Source organism: Varroa destructor, unplaced genomic scaffold, assembly GCF_002443255.2.
Source record: "Varroa destructor unplaced genomic scaffold, Vdes_3.0 BEIS01000006.1, whole genome shotgun sequence".
Classification (NCBI taxonomy): Eukaryota; Metazoa; Arthropoda; class Arachnida; order Mesostigmata; family Varroidae; genus Varroa; species Varroa destructor.
Window position 1 is genome coordinate 16,491,092 of NW_019211459.1, and position 22,552 is coordinate 16,513,643.

At 41.1% G+C, this 22,552-nt stretch overlaps 3 protein-coding genes across 13 annotated transcripts in view; 2 read left to right on the top strand and 1 right to left on the bottom strand.

Moving 5' to 3' along the window:
- PEK (pancreatic eIF-2alpha kinase) overlaps positions 1-3,380 on the top strand; it is a 19,341-nt gene extending 15,961 nt beyond the window's left edge. For all 7 annotated transcript variants that reach the window (XM_022809854.2, XM_022809847.2, XM_086993139.1 and 4 more), the window contains one exon: positions 90-3,380. In XM_022809854.2, coding sequence (XP_022665589.1) covers positions 90-149 — 60 coding nt within the window. In that variant the 3' untranslated portion in view covers positions 150-3,380. The remainder of the gene's footprint in view (positions 1-89) is intronic.
- LOC111252283 (thialysine N-epsilon-acetyltransferase-like) lies at positions 3,134-22,311 on the bottom strand. 5 transcript variants are annotated; one of them, XM_086993177.1, is made up of 5 exons: positions 20,398-22,311; positions 19,852-19,921; positions 7,825-7,988; positions 7,627-7,723; positions 3,134-7,453 (listed from the first exon to the last, which is right to left on the bottom strand). In XM_086993177.1, the coding sequence occupies exons 3-5, from the start codon at positions 7,986-7,988 to the stop codon at positions 7,283-7,285; spliced, it is 432 nt and encodes a 143-aa protein (XP_086849303.1). In that variant the 5' UTR covers positions 19,852-19,921; positions 20,398-22,311; the 3' UTR covers positions 3,134-7,282. The 5 variants fall into 5 exon arrangements, with proteins under 5 accessions (XP_086849303.1, XP_022665602.1, XP_086849304.1 ...); XM_022809867.2 differs by lacking the exon at positions 19,852-19,921; XM_086993178.1 differs by lacking the exon at positions 19,852-19,921 and having other exon boundaries at positions 7,825-8,028.
- Positions 11,946-14,800, top strand: LOC111252282 (venom metalloproteinase Antarease-like). The gene has a single exon (XM_022809866.2). The coding sequence runs from the start codon at positions 12,340-12,342 to the stop codon at positions 14,083-14,085; it is 1,746 nt and encodes a 581-aa protein (XP_022665601.1). The 5' UTR covers positions 11,946-12,339; the 3' UTR covers positions 14,086-14,800.
- Positions 22,312-22,552: the final 241 nt, after the last annotated feature.

Sequence of the window (22,552 nt, forward strand, 5' to 3'; positions counted from 1 at the left end):
TTTGAATAGTAGACCCAAGACTTCACATCTCTAAACTCTATCTTCTGTTATCATATGAAATTCCATATGTTCCCGCTTTCGTTTCGCAGGTACTTCGACATTCGGTGTTTAATGAAATCCGTCAAAGTATTGCCAAGCGCCTACGATGACGAACTAGCTTGTCACGCAATAGCCGCAGTAACTGTGATGGCTGAACGAGCGTGTCGAAGTCATGATATATAAAATCAGCAAACGTAATGAGACTCCATCTGGTAAACGTTCGGACACACCCCACCGTTGCCACGGTAACAACAACGAGTTGTGCCAGCGTTGAGAAGTACCAGGGCTTCTAAAATATGACTGGACAGGGTCCAGAGGACCATTATGGGGAGAATTTAGTATCCGTGAGATACGTTAACAAGCTATGAACATCCATAGTAATAGCGTCTAGCGTCTTTTCCATCAACCTTGCTCGTGATGGAGTAACTGCGCCGCTAGCGTATTCGTAGAAATGTGTTAAATGGTTTTTAGGTGAGTGTCGCGTGACCAGTTTAACAGCTCGCTGACATTGAGACGCTACCAAAAAATAGATACGAGAGGACGTGACACCTTATGGCGTGCGCTTTGAGCGTGTATAATAGAGTAAATTTTTAGTCGTTTGAGGAGGAGAAAGAGCGTGTGCCTTTGTATGTATCCTTATGGTCAGTAGTTCATATTTTAAAAACAGTTCCCTGTTGTAAATCGATGATTTAGATGCAGGGATTTATGCAAGAATCGTGGTCTTGTTTATTCAGTCTAAAGCGGTACGTCGTATGTAAGTGGGGTCTAATGAATATACACAAAATTGATGCAAAAGTAAATTCTACCAACGACTCTATAATGATCTATATGTTTGAAGCAGGTAAACAGTAATAAATGAAGTGTAGAGTTCATTTGAGCGGGAAGACTTTGCTGAGGCTATATATATATATATATATATATATATATAAGGGGTTGGTCGTGCGTAGTGAACGGTGTTGACGCAATAAACAACGCTACGAGCCAATAAGTAACTGATTAGGTCCATCATGTGACGAAAGAATTTCGACCTTTTTTCCAGAATAGGCTAGTTCAGAATTGGTTTTCAGCGCGCCAAGTGGTGCGTACGCAGTTCTCAATAGCTGATACGTAAGTATTTATGCCTATTAGATAAACACTAATATAAAATTCGGCTGACGCCAGTCCATAAGATTGGGATATCTCTAAATATGGATTTTTATTAATGTATGTTCAAACTCAGACGGACTTACCAACAGTTAATTTTTGAATTTATTTTCAAGTTATTTTATTCCTATGGAAGAATAATTTCGAAAAGATGTGACATACACCGCGCTTTGTATATTGACATATCGGTAGGCAGATTCGCTTTACGAGCCATCAGTGGCAACGCAGATATTTGTTACTGTGTAGGTTTTTATGTTGATCGTGAAAAATTTCTAGCTAGCAATAATATAACTAACAATGGAATAACTACTTCCAGTTACAATGCTGTGGATATTGTACGGTAAGCATATCGTTAACGTAACGAGGGTATTTTAGAAAGGCGACAAGAGGATATACAGGGTACGTTGCTTCAAGGGATTTTTCTCGTCCTCTTGGGCGAGAATTTTGGAACCTACAAGACGAATAGAATACGGGCGTAATGGAGGGCGATCAGTGGTTGTATATGATTGTGGGGTTAATAATAACACGTAAAAATCTCTGTGGATAGAGTGAGGTGAAATAAAAACAGTTCCATAGGGTAAAGAGACAAAATGAAAAAAAGGAAACAACAAAAGTGTAAAAAGTGGCCCGGGCCAGATCGATGTGTTTCCGAAACGGTAGTAGGATAAATACCTATTCAATGATCAGCATAGTCTCTAAATTAATTGCAGAAATCCTATTGCTCGAGATGAATTGTCCACCAGAAAATTAGAGCAGGCTTTGGTAAAAACAAAATATTCGTGACGAGATCGAACACTTGGGCCATTGTTGGAACTCGTCGTGCACTAAAGGACGAAAAACGCAAAGAAACCGAGCAGACACATACGGAAACTTCTCAAATTGATACTTCCAATTTGTAGAGCTGCTGTCGCGGCGTAACTAATCAAATTCGGTATTTTTTGGTCTGATTTTTTTCTCAGATAGGCTATCGCTTCTTAGACGATGGTTTCACACGCGGATAAGTAGTACATAAATCTATGCTAGCTGACGCGCCATATAAATCGAAATAGTTTGAACGGTCAATACCATTTCATCCCAGATTGATTGTCCTTTTTTGCGTAGTAATGCAGGTGGCCACTGCAGCCACGTTATGTTTTCGAGTTTTAACCGTTGTTGTACGTTCGTGGTTAGCGCTGCGTAGTGTGAGTTTGTTGTACAAGATACCAGTTCGTAACAGGAAGATTAGTACAATAAGTTAAGTTCGATCAATATACGATCGCGATCATAGTGGAATTACGACGGATTCACAAAATTACATATAACACTTGTTTTTTTTTTATTTTAACAGGGTATCTATGGTTCAGTAAACTGCTGCTGACTACCTTTAAAAGAGGTAATGGCAGTCGTAATAATAATAAACGTTTAGTAGTAAGTAAGCAACTTCTGAACGAAAAAAACTTAGTACACGGATCACGTACAATTACAACATCGTTTCACATTCAAAGGAATTGGAATTAAACTTTTTAAGAAGTGGGTTGCTTTGTACTCGTTTATTATTATTTTGTACACTGGTCATATGCACTTGTGCTCCATCGTCGATCGAGGTTGACTGAACACGTAATCTTTACCTAAACGCAATTTAATAGCGCCGATTAGGCGAAGACGCTGTGACTAGAAGAAGACTATGACGGAAATGTTAACGTTATTACGAGAAGCTCAAAGGCGACAGCACGACTAAGCCGCTTGGTCAAAAAAAAAGGCTCAATTCTTGCCCTTGACATACACGGCACAATATGTGTGATTAAGTGAAGTAGGATTAATAAGTCTGTCTGGCAGCAAATGTGTCATAGCGGATCGATGGAGGGCAGCTGTCATTACCGAGTAACTGATAGTGACAAGTCTCATTCTGGAACTAGTGAATACGTAGGCCCTTTGGCCAGGAACATAAAAAAAGTAATGAAGAAAACGTCAATTCAGCTGATGAAGAAAAAATACATGTTTTTTATTTCTTCTCCAACAGTACAGTTCGATAGGCATATCTATACTTTAATTCAAGTGTCGGGCTGACACGAAACCCTCACAGCCTATGGTCAAGTAAAACGTATCTATATTATTTAAGCTTCCAATGTGTTTCCATGTATTATATATTTTCTCTTTCTAAAACTAAGGAGAAATTTACATCTTTGAATATTTGCTGACAATAAACTTACCGATTCGTACCGGTCTCTTTTTCCATATAATAAGTAAGTTTTTTTTTTTATCCAGTTTTAGGCTACTGGGCGACGAAGGTAGTTAACGCATGAAGCTAAACTTCTCTGATAAACATGATCGAGGACAAAGAAGCGTCACCTGATGTTCGCAAATATATATATATATATATATATATAGTGATTTAGGCCATCATAAGCCATATGCGTATAATTGTTTACACAATATAAACAAATTCTTATTTCATCGATTATTCACGTTGAAACACGATGCAGTTTTTGATAGGAAAGTACGCTATGGTGTAATACCGTTTCGACGTAAAGGCCACAGGTTTTTTTTTGTAAGCTATTAGAGCGGAAGTGCTGGAGACGTGTTGAGGTTCAATAGCGTCACATGAAACGTATTGTTTTTTGTTGCACGAGAAGACCATTGTGAGCCATGGTGTACGTATTTGGTTCGGTCTCATGTAAAGCTTAACATGAAGCCTCTAGTCAATGACGAGTAGTAATAAGGTTTAGCAGTTCACCATTGTACTACTGTTGTAATGTTTGACTTATATGGCAAACGGCGAAGTAAATATTACGGGTTTGATTATAAAGAAGCTATCTTGCTATAAAGAAGTGCTGTTTCCTACCAACTCTAGGGGATCACTCGAGGAAAGTCGGCACTTTTTTTTTCAACAATTTATTTGCGGAATCGGTTATTGTTTGAATTATTATAAGTATATTCCGGACTTTTTTGGAAGGAAGTAATAAAATAGCAGATAGATCACTAGACTCTCGTTAAATGATATGATGATTATTTAAAAAAAAGCAATATTCTGTGCACTTCGTAAGGTCGTATCCACTGAGCACTCAAGCCAGTTCTTTCTTGGATGAATCGAGAAAAGCTCAATTTGTGAGCTGAGTATTCTTGCAATTCAATCTGTCCATATGTTTTAACAGACCTATAATTTTCCTCTTGATGAAAGACAAGATAAACAAAAACCATTCGACCGCTCTAGCCAGGCTAGTATTAACTGTCGCATGAAATTAGTATTTACGTCAACATTGACAACGACGATTCAGCGCCGTAGACAGAAAAACATCCTTCAGATCTCGAACAACTTCTGTTCTATTCATGATCTCGTTTTCTTGTAAGTGCATAGCTCGGGACTATTTCTTCCCAAAGGCTGGATCTGGAAGAAAGAAATGGTCTTGCCTGATGATGCCTAGATACTAGCTCAGATTTTATTCGATGCCTCGTACGCTGAAGAGTTTCGGAAGACTTGAAACAGCACTCTAAACATCTGCATTATTCATATTTAAATAGTGCAGGTGTGCAGGATCTGTGAAAGACGTACCATGACTAATTCACAACCGCTGTTTACGCGTTTACGTAAATAGAAAGAACATCCTGTACAGTGGGTTCGAAAGCAACTTGACCCAACCGCTCAACCGTTGCTGTCAAAAGAGAGTATCTGACTGTAACCCAATTGAAGCCTCGTCAAACATTACAATTTTTAACATAATCACTATGCGTACTAAGTTCAGTGTGTTTATCGTAGTGAGCTCAGTCGAGGTCATCCCCAGTCGGCTTATAGCATACAGATGCTATCTGCAAGGCTGTCCAAGATTTGCTGGCATTGACGAGGATTAGTAGCTGGTGCTGCCAGTTACAATGAGAATTTCTATTTTTCATAAATAAGTTATCATAGCAAGAAACGTAAAAATACAAGCCGTAAGCGTTCTTTGTAATACCCTATGTTATTCTATTTATGATATGAATCAATTTCTCGGTTAACAACGCCTCTGTGATTATTCCTCGTTTCATCAGGTAGCCTTAGTTCTAACTGACGGTGGAACAACTGAAATAGAGTTAGCGGCCGAAAGCTCCGAACGTAAGATCGTAGCCTAGGCCACCTTGGCTATCCGTTAGATTCCGAGAGCGTTCCAATGTCGATGGAAGGCCAACTTCCGGCGAGTATTTGCCCTTCAGTAACTATCAAATGATTTCAGAGGTAGTGTCGAATAATTATCACTGATCAATTTATTATACTCGGCGCTTTTTAGCGGAATCGCTCTTACTTGTTAGAAATGGCGTCGTTTTTCTCCCGGTGCATTTGAACGTATTGGTTCGCAAGAGCGGGCCATGAAAGCAATCCAAACTGAGAAGGAACAATTTGCTGATGTTCCCGTTCGAACAAATGAGGGAACAGTGGATTTTTGAAAAATCACTAATGAATAGCGCCAGAAAAAGGCGTCCCCGGAGATCGTAGGGGGTAAACAGGGTAGAATTCGAGTCGCGCTATATACAGATGCACATGTAGATGATTTTAAGTTGGTCAGAAGTTACGATGCGTTGAATAGATCCTAGGAAAAGCTCGCACGACACAATAACCATGTTTTTTGTTTGGGCCCGATCTATAGCTCAGAACCGTTCTAACTGTTTTATGTGAATCGAACACAACGCTGGCATTCGTATCTGCTTAAGTACATATAATTTAACGGTAACCACTATCCAGAAAAAAGTCGGAAAGACATGTTCATTATTAAATCCTCTCTAGCTTCAGGTCATAACTAACACCGATGTGTTGTTTGCTTTACGCACGGCTTAAAATCCTAGCCGTGACATGAACTACAAGAGTGATCTACTTTTAAACGTGCTAAACCATTGATTGAGCCGCCCAGTCAGCTCTGCTGTAGGCGTGCCGCTGCCCCTCGTCCACGGTTCAAAAGAAGCTGCTGGCCAAAGTAGCCAATTTCTTGAAAAAACCGAAGCCGATAGGCACTGGGATACTCTCGACACATCCGCCGAAAAAAAAAGCCGTTTGGGAATAGAGTGACAATAAATAATAATGCCAATTCAATGATCGAGTAGACACAGGAGCTTCAAACTAAATTTGATCGATTACTCGACAGCTAACAGATTACCAGTAGGAGTAACCAATGATACTCTAGAGACCTCGATGTAGGAACTACGAGGTCGCGCAAATAATCGTATATAATTCACCGTTTTTTTCTACAGGGTGTATTAAACAATTTGGAATCATGTTCAAAATGTGCTTTCTGTCAGTCGAATTAATGCTATGGATCTCATATAAAAATTCTAGTAGCCTATTCTAATACTGTGGGTTACAATAGATAATTGCTACAAAAGACTTTATTGAAACACAATGGATAACAGTTAAAACGTTAAGCATCGTGGACACAACGAGAACAAACTTCGGCCAGACATCGGTTTCTCGATGAACTTCATCAGTTTAAACGAAAATCGGGTCCATAGCTTTTTTCAAGTTTTTGTTACAATGGTATAAGTACATTTCAGAGTATTTTAAGTCCTCTTCGGTCAGCGACTATGAATGCACATATGTGCATCCGTAAACAGTGCCGCTTGCGTTAGGAATAACAACGATTGTCACCCTCGAAATGTCGCCAACGAAAATTAATACCAGACACTTGACTCGTTATCAGAAATTAACCTGAGTTTAACTTCAACCATGAAGTCCTATAAGCGGGAAACTTTCAAAGGAAAGCAAAATACGTGCTTGATGAACGCAAAACGATAACGGGATACTTAGGTAGTATCACACACATCCTAGAGCCTACCTCCGTAAATATCGCGTATCGTAATTAATTTGTAAGTAAATAGTACCTAAAAGCTGGAATACTCATACATGAGCGAGACGGCTTAAAACACACTGAGAATCGTATAATAATGTGTCTCTGTGATGACGAAGTATCTCTAGAAAGAGACGTTATATCAGTACATGATTAGATTTGGTACTAGGTGTCGAAGCCCGCCAATGACTGATACGAACACGGTGCTTTCTGATCGTCGCAGATCCGTAATTGATTTTCAGATGCCCAAGCTGTAGACTCCTACGGACGACCTACTGGGGCAGTTAGTTATTTAGTAGATAAGGGTATACTCGTTATTTGGCAGGGGCGTCTGTCGTGACGAATTTTGCAAGGTTATCGAGCTCCCAGCAATGCCACTTCTCTTCTTCGGTTAGATCACGGACGTTTTGAGTGGTTAGTGTCGATATGAGACAGTCATCAGCAGTCTGGCAATCAATGCGACTGCACCCCAAGGAAACACTCATCTAAAATTTAATGAGAAGTTACTAACGTTCTTCGTCCAATTCCGTCATTTGGTTCGATATTACTAAATAGAGTAGCAGATCCAAACAGAACTTGCATTGCTTGCTTTGCAGGTTCAGTAAAATGATTTTAGATTAAGTAGGTTGAATGGGTTTTAATTTTACAGGAAGCAAACCTTTGTTAGCTCGTTGAGCAGTGGAACCCGACAAGCCTCGTCCTTAACTTGCAGGCTGTTCAGGCCAATGGACCGTCCTTCCCATGTAGAGTAAATTCTGAAAACATACATCGGACGAACAATGAAAAGCACGAAAAATATATTTTGTCTATTACAGAAGATAATATAAAACATAAGCAAGTGAAATTTGACTGTTACTTCGAATAGGATAAGGCTCCAAGTATGGGTCCTCTCTCAAATTCCATAGCTATGAGTGTGTCGTTTAGAGGGGAATGCAAAGTCCGTCCGACAAGTTCTTCTAGAGCCTGCTTGTCCTCCTGGCGAGCTAACCGAACAAGGAACTTCTTCTGTATGGAACTCATCTGCAATGCATACAGGTTACGACGCCAAGACGGGAAGTTACTACTGAAGAAAACAACAAAACACTCCATTGAATTAATATAATGCCAACAGGTGTACATCTGGAGGCAGTAACTAATGCGTGCTAAGATGTCAAACGAGTACTGAGCAGAAACACAGCAGTGTTTTCCAGCAGCAAATAACTTAATGTTTGCACCTTCGATTGTTTTTCTATTTAAATATCGACGATAGACATTAACTAGTTAGACTGGTATATAAAGATATCGTAATTAAATTTCAATTGTAAAAATTATAATTAATAGAACATTTTTCCGGAAAGTTAGTTCAGGCTCGATCTTTAACGAGAGATGAATTTTTCCATAATTTCTGAGCTTACTTATCGAATCCTTGCCACCTATATATTTTGCACGATCCGTCTAAGCTGCCGATACCTTATTATGTTACCTTATTATTTACATAATTATGACATTTATAAGCCACTTATTAACTGATAGGCAGCGATCACTCGTTCGATTCTATGAATTTGACCAGAAGCCGTTCTAGTCAACTGTGAATGATCTGCCGACGTCGTGACGGTCTCCTCGTGGAGGAGTTCATAGACTTTGAATCAATATAATAGGCATATTTTGTTCGTTCTTGGTACGTTAGTAAAGGCGATTGTTTCGTCTGGCCCCTCAGTTGTCGTAATCGTCCATTAAGCATATACCACGCTGGCACTGATAATGGCATAGGTAGAAAAAAAAAAAAAAAAAAACTAGTTTTTCAACTCGGCCAGCAGCTTTCGCTGTAAAATTGTTCTTAATGACCGTATATCAGCCCATGGAATAATCGCAGAAGGGAGGATACGTTGGTATGATTGCTGTTTTGCGCTGATGAGCCCACCCCCCGACGAAACCCTCCGAACAAGTGCCAACAAGTAACTACTTGCCGTCTCCAAAGTAGCTTGCAACAGCAGATATATATGTATATATGATTAGATACTATTTTTATGATTAATGTATGTATGTATGTATGTATGTATGTGTATGAGTGGGTGGACGCAAAGGATTCTTGCAAGCCTCAAACAATGTCCCATAACTTATCGATTAGCCGACGTTTGTGGCCAGGCAAGTGTATGGTGGTCACAAAATGTGTTATATTTATCATCCAGACTAGAGCAGAAATAGACAACAGAACGGGACTGTTAGCGCCGGGGGCGCTACAATAACGCTGCGAAAGCTTTTTGATCTGCAACCTATGCCAACTGCCAAACAGAAAATCCCACTCAAGGTGAACCCAATTGAATACAACAGCCAATACATTAACTTCAGCATCAGCTCAAAGGAAAAAGTGTATAATATACACGTATTTGCAAACAGAATCTGTATTTTATCATACATCATGTCGCCTAGACAATCTAACGAGCCAGCATTGCATTACAGGTGAAACAGGTAACGAAGGAGATGTTGTCGTGTTACGCTAAAAGATCGCGCGTTTTCCAGGATTTGCTGACCCAGCGCGTCTTAATTACCTCGGCCATAATCAGACACGCTAGTCAACTACAGCTTCTGATGGATTCATCAAGTTCTATTCGCAAATTGACTAGTATTTATGCGCATATCTGATGAGTAACGACCCGGTAGGTATCGTCATGGGCTGACACAGCGACAACACTCACCAAAGGGGGCAAATGGCATTTTGATTTTTTTTTTTTTAATTTTAACAACAGTAGCGTTTTTCGTAATAGCACGATATTGAGTAAGTTCTTGAATAACTGAATTCCACTTTGTTGCTTCCTTTTCTAGTTTTACCTAACCCGGAAATAGGCTTTTCGCAAAAAATACTTCGCCTCGACTAGCACTACGAACACATTTAAACCAACAGAAGCCTCGTAAACACGTTTAAAACTTTATATCGCGACCAACGATAATCGACAACTGTCAAGAATGGAGACGCAGAGAACAGTCGGTGGCGGCTCAACGGGCAACAACAGGGCGCGTACTAAGTGGACACGTCGCTGAGTTACCACGCCACAAACCGACGGCTAAAGCTGTTGCCGCTACCACGGCCGCCGCCTCTGTCACCGCAAAGCTGTCGGCAAATCGCCAAAACGTTCAGAAGACTTTTTCTCCAGCCAATATTCCCGCCGTCCAATCAGTGCAACAATGAATAATAACAACTATCTCAGCATATCTGCTAACTCTTCGCAAGTTGTGGCTATTGCACAATACGCGCTATCCCCAATCGTTTGAATAGGCGCGAACCCGTCACTGGCGCTGCGGCTACATCTGCAGTGTCCAGGAAACCCGGCAGGAATCGGTTCCTCAAAGCGATCACCGTGACACCGACTAGCATTGGCACATGTACGAGTTATCAGTATTACTGCTGTTATAGGATCTGTATAATCGATGCACTTGACAGCAGAGCTGGAAAGCTATGAAGATGGATCACGGACTGCCGTTTTATGTCAAGCAGAAGGAAACACAATTGGACGATGCCGCAGCGGCCGTGAGGTCAACAAGCGTCACTAACTACCCCCAACGTTAACTGAGCCTGTGCGAAACGTACTAGTAGCTGCTGATCCGCGCTAACATCCAATTACCATTTCTCCTGTTTAATTGTTTCCTTGATGCACGCCTATTGACAGCTGATGGCAATGCTGACACTGAGCTGATGCGGTTGGCAGATTTAGGTAGCTCTGTGGGAACAAATAATTGCTAAACAATATTACCCCAGAAGCAGCCCGCACGTACATACACACACTAAAACACGTATATATCAAATATTATAAGAATCGCTCTGCACCAGAATAGCAAAAAAGTAAGCGAAGGCTGCTGACTTGCTAATGGTTAGATATATAGAGATATCGATGAATGAAAACAGACGAACCGCGAACAGGCGGTATCTTTCTCTATGTTGGCAGCACGACGGCATACCAATGCACGGCAACTCAGTAGACTTACATCGTCTGTGTGAATAGATCCATGCATCTAACTGAGTAGCTACTTAATTGCTAGTTACCGAAGAAGGTTCGTAAGCCTCTCTCACAAACAGAGCACCGCTGCTTATTATCTTTCGTGCCTCGCTGAAGCAATGTGCCCTTCGAGTACTGTAATAATTGTGCGTACTACAGAGTCGAACGGTACGCTATATGATGACGATCTCACTCTAACGGTGTTTCTCGACAACCTCGATGCTGTTTCCAATAACATGACCATTGTCAACTAACAAATCCTCCGCAAACGACGGCGGAAGACAGCCGAAACAAGAGCTCTCAAACCTCCGTCGCCCAAACACACATGGGCGTAGTACCCCCCCCCCCCCTGATGAACCGGGCGTAGTACCTGGGCGTGAATGATTTTACGATCATGAGCGACTAAGTAGAATTTCTTAGATCAAAAAAATATATACATGCACGAGTGTAATATTCTACAGTATTTGTGTGTTTGCCAATGTTCGGAGCGGAATAGCTGCAGAGTACGATCTGTACCACCTATAATATATTCTATTAGAACGAAAATAGTAGCAGTAATTTCGAGGATCGAAAATTGTTGAATTGTCACTATTGATTAATACAGTTCCGTCGATTTATGTCTATCGATCTTCCTGTAAAATCCTCGATAACGACGCAGCTCCGCTCTCTGTCAATGATGCGAATGGTGGGGTAATAGACGCCCAAAATGAAAGTGCAAAAATAATATAACTTTTTAAGTTAACCCTAACTAAAATTCGATAACTATGACAAATTGCGGCTTATGGGACTCGCAGACTGGCGGACCCCACAAAATTGCCGACATTTCCCTTTAGTGCATCTCGCCAGTGGGGAAAACACTTAAGGAAAGGACATGACACGTTTTATATTTGTCGTCCTTCTCCTACAGTTTCTCCCAATTTGGGTGCCCTTTGCACAGCAGCAGCAAGCGTCAAAGGCAGCCGAGAACTGGCGTTTTGTTTCTCAATCGAATCATCCATGCCGTGGTCACTTCAGTCTTAACAACGGCGCCGGTAGCCGCTGCAGCGGCTGTTTCCAACGCCATCCCGAGAGGCTGGTCCATACGGAGCAGCAAACGAGTGAGCAAGCTCTCCCTCGCAGAAACGGGCTTAAAAATGGACGCGCCAAGTTGTACTGCCAGACGTGTTGTTGTTTCGCTTATGCTTAACCATAGCGAAGCAGAGGGCATCCGCTAGATAAAGGGCTAGAAGAAAGGTTTTTTTTTTAATGAAATTCAGTGGAATTAGATAGTAAAGCTAAGCTTCCTCAAACCGTTCTTACGGTCTTTGTGGTGGTAAACGTAAATCTCTGGAGTAATCAGTATTTCACAGTCTAGGATTAGAGCTGCTTGATACAAACGTAAGCAAACACAATCAGAAGACATGTGGGTATCATTAGCAGTTCTTGTGGTTATGGTGGACTACTCAAGTTGGGTGGACGCGCAAGCGAGCGTTGTTATTCAGTACCTAGGTTTGCCGCCGTTCACGGATGAACTTATTGTCTATCCACGGTTTATCTTGACTCCAGATGGCCGCCGATTGCTCCAGGTTACCGACACATTCAACCTAAATCTCGATCCGACCAATGTGTTTCCTCCCCAGATTCTCGTCAGAACATTCGATCCATTAGGAAACCCTATTGACGAGAATATGGATACAGGGGATCTGTCTGACGGAATCTACTTCGACCCGAAAAACGGAGCCTCCCTTCAAATGAACAAACCAAAGAAGCCGGGTGATCTTACCGAGTTCACCGGTGTGCTAAGTAATGGATTGAGAATTGTACCGGTGACGGGACGTGATCCTAAAAATGGAGTAATGCCCCACCGTGTGTTCCCTTATAAGGACCGACAGTCTCATGAGCATGATTTTGTTTTCCCCCTCAATTTAACCGTGTTCTATCCATTTACTTCCGGGGGACCGTTCAGAAGTAATGGTCTACAAACGGCTCCGTACAAAATTCGACCCGAGGTCATGATCGTGTCGGATACCGCGCACAACGCTAAATTTAGCTCAAAAACCGAACTCCTTCGTTACATTGGTACCTTCATGAACGCCGTAAATCTACGGTACAAAACCGTCAGTGGCATGGACATGCAACTGAAACTGGCTGGTGTCGTAATCAACAATGTTGAGCACGAACCTTATATGAGGGGTTACGGTGGCCATGTAATTGCGGATCAGACTCTTGCCGGATTTGCGCAATACATCAATTCTGGAGGTATCCCCAGCCACTTTGACTTGGCTTATCTAATGACTGGCCGTGACATGGCTGCCATTGACCCCTTCTACGGCCTACATCCTGGAGTAGCCGGTTTAGCCTACGTAGGCGGAGCTTGTACCCCGCAACGCACAGGAATGGGGGAAGATCTTGCTGGTTCTTATGACGGTGTTCACGTTGCTGCTCACGAGATAGCTCATTTACTTGGATGTGTCCACGATGGAGATCCAGCGCCGTTCTACCTGGCGGGCAGCCCTGGGGCTCGTGAGTGCCCTTGGGACCGCGGATTCATTATGAGCTATAAGGATGGTGGAAGCAACCGCTACAAGTTCTCACAATGCTGTATCAACTCAATCAAATACCTCGTGCGCAGCCCGTCTCATCATTGCCTCCGTCAGGAGACCACCCCGCCAGACCCCGTTTCAAATACGCCAATCAAACCGGTACCCCCCGTAACCCTTCAGGAAACGCAAAGGCCTGCTACGCTGCCTCAACAGATTCCGCAACAACAACAACAGCACCTGCAAACGATTCGTGTAAATATCCCAAAGCCCCCCTCGATCCCGTCTTTTCTACCACCCACTCCGGAGCTTCCCGGTTTGACCAATGTCATGCCTTCGCTAGCATCAACCAGATCCCCCAGGACGGGTATCAGTTCGGACCGGAGTCTCCTATTAAATAGCAATCTTCCTGGCGAAAAGGTGACTCCAACAGCGTTCTGCAAACAGAAGTATCCCCAGGTCCCGAACGTGTGGAGCGACGCAGATCCTGGTGATCTGGCGCGCTGTAAAATTCGTTGTGCCTATCCTCCTCGACGGGATGGCCTTTACCTCTATCATGTCACGAATGCCCTCGATGGAACTTCATGCGGATACGGAAGACGCTGTATCAATGGCGTTTGCGCTTGACCAAACTTTTCTTCACTTCATCAGCACAAAAAATCACGCTCAACAAACGCTTTTTTGTCTGATATAACTTGAAAAACGAAAATGACATGGAAACTATGGTTGGGTGGGTCGGAAGCGGGCTCTGTGACCACCCCAGCAAGGTAACATTGCCAAGTGAGTGCGCGACGCGCGCCTACTCACATTGCAAATCATTTAATAAGGTTTTATAAGGCATGCAAGCACATATGCTCGCACCAAAAAGTACAATAGTACAAGAACCGGTAATGAACAGATCTGAGAAACGTGAGAAGCCCATAGATACAGTGTGATCAAGATTGCTGAAAGAGGCTTCGAATATTACGCAGTATTATAAGTTCATTGGTGTGGTAGATTTAGGTACCTTTTATACCTATGTGTTAGCTTATTTCTATTTTGTTGATGTACCACTAAAGTGGTATTCTACCTAGGTAGAACGTGTTAATCACAAAATTGGTATGGAAAACGGTATTTTTTAGGTTTTGTAAAGAAAGAAGTTCAGTGTGCTAGACGTTCTGCAATACTTATATAATGGTTTTGCCCTTTCCGATGGCTACCTATTGAATTTATTAGTAAATATTGCTTTTTAAAAACAAAGTCTTGCAAAGGCCAATATCTGTCTTGAAAGTAAGTTCGCGTTTTGTATGGTTCTCTGTAAAATAATTCGTTAAATAATAAAATAATTTTATGGGTATTGTCAGACCGAATTCTTTATAGTTTGGTCAGGCTAAGGTAGAGAAAAAAAAAGTCTTCATGATAGTGCAACAGTAACGTGTTTGCCTCAAAATCCAGGGTTTCAAGGTGGTTTAGGTTCGAAACCAGGACAAAAAGTTCAACACACTTCCTTTTATGCTGGTAAAGGCCCACCATTCGAAACAATATCTAACGAACATCGTACTGCTAGAAACGTTAAAAAAAAAGCTGAATTATACGCAACCAGACTCACAATTTACAAGTTCCGCACGCTTCGAAATCTAAGTAAGTAAGCCGCAGGAGGGAAAAATGCCTAACATTGAGGTAAATAACATTCCGGCAAGTTATCATCGAAAAGATTAAGGGTTTGTCTTTTACAGAGATCACAAAAGTTGTTCGATTTCGCTGGGAGATTCCTTCCTCGGTTAAATTGATGTTTGCTACATACGAAATGTCGATGCAGTCATACCGTTCTGGTGTCGCACGTTTTCAATGTATGTTTAAGTTTTTTAATATGAACTTTTATGTCACTTTATAACAATATATAGTAAACGTACTATTTAATAACAGTCTGTCGATCTCAATGTAGAAGTTCGATGCATACCATACTACATAAATAACATAGTCCACCGGGTTATACCTGTTCAACAAACAGTAGATTAATAGAGATCTTTCACACTAGCTGTGAAGATATTTCGCGGCGCAGCTAATCCACGCTTCTCGGTAATACAGTCTTCGCATAGACAATACAATGAGCAACTATCGCAAAAAAACGACCGTATCCTGGGCTCGATCAGCTAGGACCCATCTACTGAAACCCATCGAATTGATAAGTTTTTTTTGTTGATTTGTTGTCATCTCGATAGCATTCGGGTAGCAGAACGAATTGGGTAAACGCCTTAACGCTCGAAATATATCTTTTTGAAGATTATTCAAAATTTTCTTTCTGTAATAAGTCTCGGAGTATAATTTAAAATACGCGTGGTGTATCTTTATAAGTACTACAGGTCTATACGAAAATTTCACTTGAAACATTTGGAAAAACTTTTATTAATTCTATGTGATAACCCCACACGTTTTACCGTGACTTGTTTACACTATGCTACGATACAGTGTTTTGACAGCTAAAAGGTAGCTTTTTTTTTATCAAGAAGAAATAGTTGGCCAAACGACTCGGTGGGCTAGTGCTTTCTAAAGCCGCGTGGAGAACGCTCCTACGTACTTACCCGATGTCTTGCAATCGATAGTCATATTATCTTATCTCAGCAGCGTTTTTCATGCTTGCAAAAAAATAAGTACGTGTACCATTCATAATTGTCGAAGACGCTATAAGAATCCTACGAGGTTACTAGTGTTTGTGTCTCAGTACGAAAATTTTAATTCAAACTAAACATTTTTTTAGTTAGGGATTTGGCTACCCATGGAAAAACACTCATAAAGACATATAGCACAGATTTGGGTAAAATTACCTAGTTTCGTGGAGGTGGAGCAAAAAAAATTCGACCAAATGTATATCTTGGCAACTCTGCATTTACCAATCTAAATATACGAGTTATTGCGGAGCCAAATCAATACATTCGATCCCCGCGGACCTAAGCTACATAGCGATGCAGGATCCGAACCTTATTCCTTGTCACCTAGTTGGCCTTTTATTTAGACAACCGCTTACGAGTGGCTATCCGCACGGAAACAGTTAGGTACGTAAAAGTGTGCGTGGAAGACGGCTTTGAAGCACGCTTGTATCGAAGACGAATTAAACGGACGAAGTAACGATTATAAACGCTACTGAGGTTCATTACTTGCTTGTGACAATTTCTATAGAATATACATATTCGGAACAAATAGACAAAGGATTAAATGCGGCTAGCGTGTTATAATGTAGTATCGGTAACTTTGCCAATGCAATATTAGGTGACTCGGAAGGATATCTGGCATATAATATGCCAACTCTAAGGGACAACGAAAAGATTGAAACGAGCTCAGTCAGCCATAATAGATCTTACCAAACTGGGACTAGCCCAACCTACAACAAAAGTTACTAGGAAAAACGACGCCCAATTTTCGAAAAAAATAATCAATATGTATGTTTTTAGTTGATATGAGCTATCTGTTGATGTTGTATAAGAATTTCCGGTTTCGTTAATTAAACTTCAATCAAAGTTCGATATCTATGTAAAAATCATAGTTGGCCGTTTCCGACAGAGAGCAAACGATACCACAGTGGCAATAATACGAATAGCACGTCCTAATGGACAGGCTACAACAGAATCTGCTCCCAAAGCCACCCATAGTGGACGACATCGATAACAACAACATGAATATACTAACATAAAATAACAGAAAGTCGTCTCACGAAGACTAAATGAATATAAAAGATGACGAAATGACTCAGCTTTCAGCTTGATGGCCAGCTTCTGCGACTAAGACAACCGAAGACAGGTTATTATATATGAAAAATGTACAGAGAAAAACATTTGGCGACGAAGAGACTCATTTCCAAAGCACAGACGAAGCGGTTAAATTGATACCGGTAAAGTTGGCATGAGGTCTCTTACTGAGCCGTGTTTGTATCCGTACACGGTCGTGCGCGAACAGGCGAAAATGTATGTCGAATCCAACACGGGAGATCAATAATGACTAGACAGGAAACGGTGAACGGACGGTGGTCTGAATCAAGACGACAACCACAAAATAGAGAACTCATTATGTGTCTGCTGTCACATCTGAGTCGAAAATCATTACGTGCTAGCTTCAGATGTGCCTATGGTGCTCTGGGATAAATGATCGTGAAGGCAATGACGCAGCTAAGAGCCAAGCGGGCGGCGGTTGTACGCGCGACAGGTAGACCGTGGCCAATTAAATCATAAAACTGTTTAAACGCCAAAAACTGCTTTTCCCACATAGAGAAAAAGGCATCTTCGTAGCATGGTGGAATCCGTACCGACTTCTATACAGTAAGTAGTACATAGCGATGCGCCGAAATATCTATTATGTAGAAACAATGGCTACAGTATCAACGTGTATAGGTAGCGCGTTGGCTTGCATTTGTATTCGTTCCATGCCATCATCGATTTTCCCTAATCAAGTAATTACTTTTGGACCGCTCGATGGACGAGTGGCTGAAGCAAGACGGGCCAGTGAGGGCTCGAAATAGACATTTTGTCAGCATGTCAATAAATCATGTTCCCATAATCGCTGTGTTCGTAGTTTGCGCGCCTGTATTTTCGTTCGTGTTATCGACATGATTAACTATCTAATTAGTTGTTATAATTATATCATAGGCCTTATAGCAAAACATGACCTGAGGTATTTGTTTTAATAGAGAGGTCAAACAAATCATGAGAGACAGAAAAAATTTCAAGGTCAAACTACCGACGAGTGATGTGGCACAGCTAGAACAGCTGCATGAAATCGTACAGGACCACACAGGACGAAGAATAATTGCCTGTATGCATTAATACCGTAAATAGAATTACCAGAAGGGGCACGACATGTTTCTAGAGAGGGGGGCGGCTGGTCCTGCTCGAAGCTGTGAGATACTGTGATTTTTGTTGTTCTGTTTTTGGGTTGGGTAGCCTATGTAAAGTTGCCCCCTCTGATCGCGCAGTGGTGACGTGTTTGTCTATAAAACTGGTGCGATGGTCTTGGTTCGAAATCGGTTGTAGATACACGGTTCATGTCACGATAGAAGAGATATTAACGAATATAAAGCTTAAAGCATCTGTTTAAGGTCAATTTTACGTGACCGGAAAAGCGGGTAAATGAAGGTTGCTAGGATGAAGGTAGCGTTAAAACCGCAGCGGAATCGTAGCGCTTCTCAACGAAATGTTCTTGGAAGTTGTCGTTGGAGAAAGTTTTGATTATCAATTGCCCGCTTTGGTGTACACCTGCACATTCCGCCACAGTTCTCTAAGATTTTCCCCTCGAACTATGAAACAGAAGATTAAGGTTCAAGTAACTAAAACTTCGCGCACAATTTAGATACGGCACAGAAAACAAGCGTAGCGGGTATGAGGTGCCGGATTTAAGTTTAAATTCATACGTTAACAGTTGTGTCTGAAAATTCACGTCTACGTTTGGCTTTGCGATGTATGAATGAATATTCATCATCTTACGTGCAATATGTACGTGAAAAGCAAGAAAAGAAGATTTAACCGAAATCGCTTTTTAAATTGTAGCAATATTTATTTAAGCGATTTTGATCTTTCGATAATTTTAAATTACATTAGTAATTGAGGAACACTCGTTGGTATGCGCTCAGCCAGCTCTGAGACAGTATCTGAACATTAAATCCGAGTTGTAACAGAACCGTACCACCTCGAAAACAATTCAAAGGGTCAACTGCTAATCAGTAGGTAGTCGTCTCGACAGAAGTAGTATCAGCCATTCAGGATGGTTCTCACAGTTGACCTATACACCTGGTGGTATTCCGTACCTACGTAAAAGTACCACTCAAATTCAAAATCTAACGAGTCAATATCGGAGACGCACATATATTGCTTGCATGACGTTTCGGGTTTCACGTTCGGTTACGTACGTTGCCGTTAATCGTTAGCTGGCTCCCAGTACTCACGATACGAGGTCGGTCTACGTCCGAGTTCGAACCTAGACCACAATGTCTCCCTGAGATTATCAAGCAGATGCGTTACTAATCCACTAAGCTGTTACTCTCGCTCGCCAATGAAGATTCCGTTTCGTGCACATAAGCGAAAACCAATTAGAACCTTAGCACCCACCAACGAATATTCTGCGGGATTATTTTTGCAATTTAGGCAACTAAACATGTCGTCCTGCTCAGGACATACCCGCGTGTTTCGTCTTTGAAAGTTTTTAAATCGTCCCTAGATCACAAAACATTAAGAACTTTGTTCGAGGCATTCAGACCTATGTCATTCATAAAACCTGTGCTGTCCATTATAGTACCTGTTTCTGATCAAGTGTTTGTCTCACTGGCAATTTTTGATTTTTTGTTTTTAAAAATTTTATCGCAGAAAGCCTGCGCCGAACGCTTGCGAAAGAATGCTAACTAAGGGCGAAAGGACTGATGGAAACTAGTACCTGTTTCGCCAGAGGGTATGACGGTCATTTGCAGCTGGGGCTTAGTTCATGGAAAGACCTGCGCGACCCGCTACCAAAAATACGTAAATCAAAAGTTGTAACATGAAATGTATAGTTGCTCGAAGATCACTGGCTTATTCGTGTTTACGTTAACTACTTTTCGTGCTTTTGTCAATTCAACGACGGTCGTCCTATCACTAGCGAACAGTTGCGTGAGCTACGGTAATAGCTTTATCAATAGATGTCGATCTCAATCGAGAACGGACAATCATTCAATCAAATCAGGCGCCCGTCATAAACGCGCGTTGATCAAATCAAAAAGAAAAACTGCTCAGACCAACAAAGCGTAGTCTTTTTAAATCCTCAATTTTATTTCCTATGCGAAACGTTTTTTTTGGAATGAATTAGAAAATGCTAATTTATCTAAAAGGTTTCCACGCCGCCAGGTCTGATGGTTCTTTGTCAATGTTTGTATAAATATGCATACTTTCGTTTGCTGTTAGATCTTCGAGTTATTTAGCAGCAGGTTCTATTTTGAGTTTTTACCTTTGACGCGGTCGCAGCTTCCATAGAAAAGCACGATTCAATCCTAGGGCATAGGAGATTGTTGCCAAAGCAAAGCACCATCATCTACTCTTAACAGAAAAGAGTAGCACAACATTTTCAAGCGGCTTTTCTCCACTATAGCTAAAAAGATAGGAAGAGTTCCGCTTTCCAAAATGTAATCTTTTTTTAAAGGTAGATGTTTGTTGTGCTTCGAGTGTCACGATAACCTGACGAGGTCAACGCTGAAAGCGCAAGGGAAGAGATTACGCGTGTAGAGCCTTTACATCAATACACCCTTAGAAATGGATGCTGCTGTTAAAAAGTAATAAATCGATCCTAGTTAGTGATTCGAGCAAAACAAAAACCCTCACCAGGTGCCGATAATTAGAATTTACTAACAAACTTTAATTAACCGAAACCAAGAAGATTCAATCTTCAATTGCATTCAGCTACCTTATCCTAAGAGACTACATTACTCAGGACATCATTACAAGGACAGTTAAAAGATCAAAGCTAAGGCATCTACTCAAGAGGAGCTCTTAAGGCCGCTAGATTTGTTGGCAACTGCCTCGGAGTGTCCACGGGGCCGAATGCATGCGACAACTAATGAAACATAGTAAACGTTACATTAGTTGTCGCATAACACAGAAACACGACGAAAGGCCAAACGCCATGGGTTTATCTGTAGCAAAAGCAACAAAGAAAAATAATGAGACTAACTTTGATATCATTCGCGGCAAAACAACGGCTAAAGATAGTGTTTCAGATTTTCTCTAGGCTCAGATACGTCAGAGCCGCAGGTTCATTGATTTACCAGGCCGTTAGGTCGCAACGCGGAGCAAGTCAGACGAAAGAAATTATGATAAATCGGGCCTTCGCGATACGCAAATAGGGAGCCTGATCATGTGTTTAGGATGGTACAATATATAGTAGAGATAATTGTAAATGAATGGTATTCACGCTGTGCTACATGATGGTGCAAATCGATTTCATCGACCCGTCTTGACAAACAACTGACAAGTATACTTTGAACGTCATTCTTTTATGCTACATAAGTACCGTTTATAACATTTACGTCGACATAGCGCGGAGCTGGCAACTGCAATGCCACTGAAAAAATCGTGTCCACTGTTGATATTACAGAATAAATACAAGCCCGGGCTACTCTTCGACTTTGGTAAATCGTCGTGGTTCAGTTTCATTGATACGAAAGGCAGGACCAGAATGGACTGGTCGGATCGTTCTCATCACAGTATGACCTATGTAAACAAGTGTTACCATGCAGCAATATACTAGCAGACGAGCACTGTGCATGCCTAGTAAATGAGCAAAAAAAGCTCACCAAAAAAACCAGCCGGACATTGTGTCCTTCTGTTAGAGAATAGTACGCTTTACTAATGGTACCTAGGCCGCTACATAGGTCCCCTCTAACCTATTCGGAAGAGTCCACTCGATTTATTATATCGGTTGCTTTCAAAGCGTGCCAGATACACTGCTATGACCGTTATGGTCTTCACCGTGTCACAAAAGTGTGTTTCTTATGCTTCTCTGATATTACCTGAATCGTGCTGAAAATTGTTTTGGTGAGGTTTAACCAAGGGTTTTCGAGCGTGAGTTTTTTAAAAATTCACCTAATTTATTAGCGAAATACTTTCTACAGACATAGCGATTAGATCAATAAAAATTATCGGTACGCATTCGGACATATGTAATTTTCATAAAAACGTATTTATTTATCTAGCTGAAGACTTAAAACGCGTCGGCTAAACGTTCGCCGTATCATCAGCAACAAACGCATTGAATCTACAGATACGACGATCGCTAAATTTCTTTTCTCAATTGATATATTGTCATAAAAAAAAACAAAGGGTAAATATTTTCGAATTCGATTTACGCCCTGCTGTTCTACTGATAAAATTTTATATCTTTCAAAAAAATGTAACGACTTCGACGTTTCGTACATTGCCCCAGCTATAAGTAACGCAGGAAAACGATTGATTTTATAAAGAAAAAAAAAAATATATATATATATATATATATATATGTATCTGTGGATTATTAGAAAAAATTGAACGCAAAGTTGAAGTGACACAAGGGTAACGAATGGAAACGTTGAAAATTGCCAACTAGGGATAAGAAAGAGGTTTGGCTCATA

Excerpts from the sequence above, each read along its gene's own strand:
- LOC111252282 (XM_022809866.2), top strand. The coding sequence starts at position 12,340 with ATGTGGGTATCATTAGCAGTTCTTGTGGTTATGGTGGACTACTCAAGT.
- LOC111252283 (XM_022809867.2), bottom strand. The coding sequence starts at position 20,481 with ATGATGGTGCTTTGCTTTGGCAACAATCTCCTATGCCCTAGGATTGAA. Across the intron at positions 7,989-20,397 it reads AAGCTGCGACCGCGTCAAAG|ATGAGTTCCATACAGAAGAA; the intron begins GTAAAAACTCAA and ends TATGCATTGCAG. Across the intron at positions 7,724-7,824 it reads GGAGCCTTATCCTATTCGAA|AATTTACTCTACATGGGAAG; the intron begins GTAACAGTCAAA and ends GTATGTTTTCAG.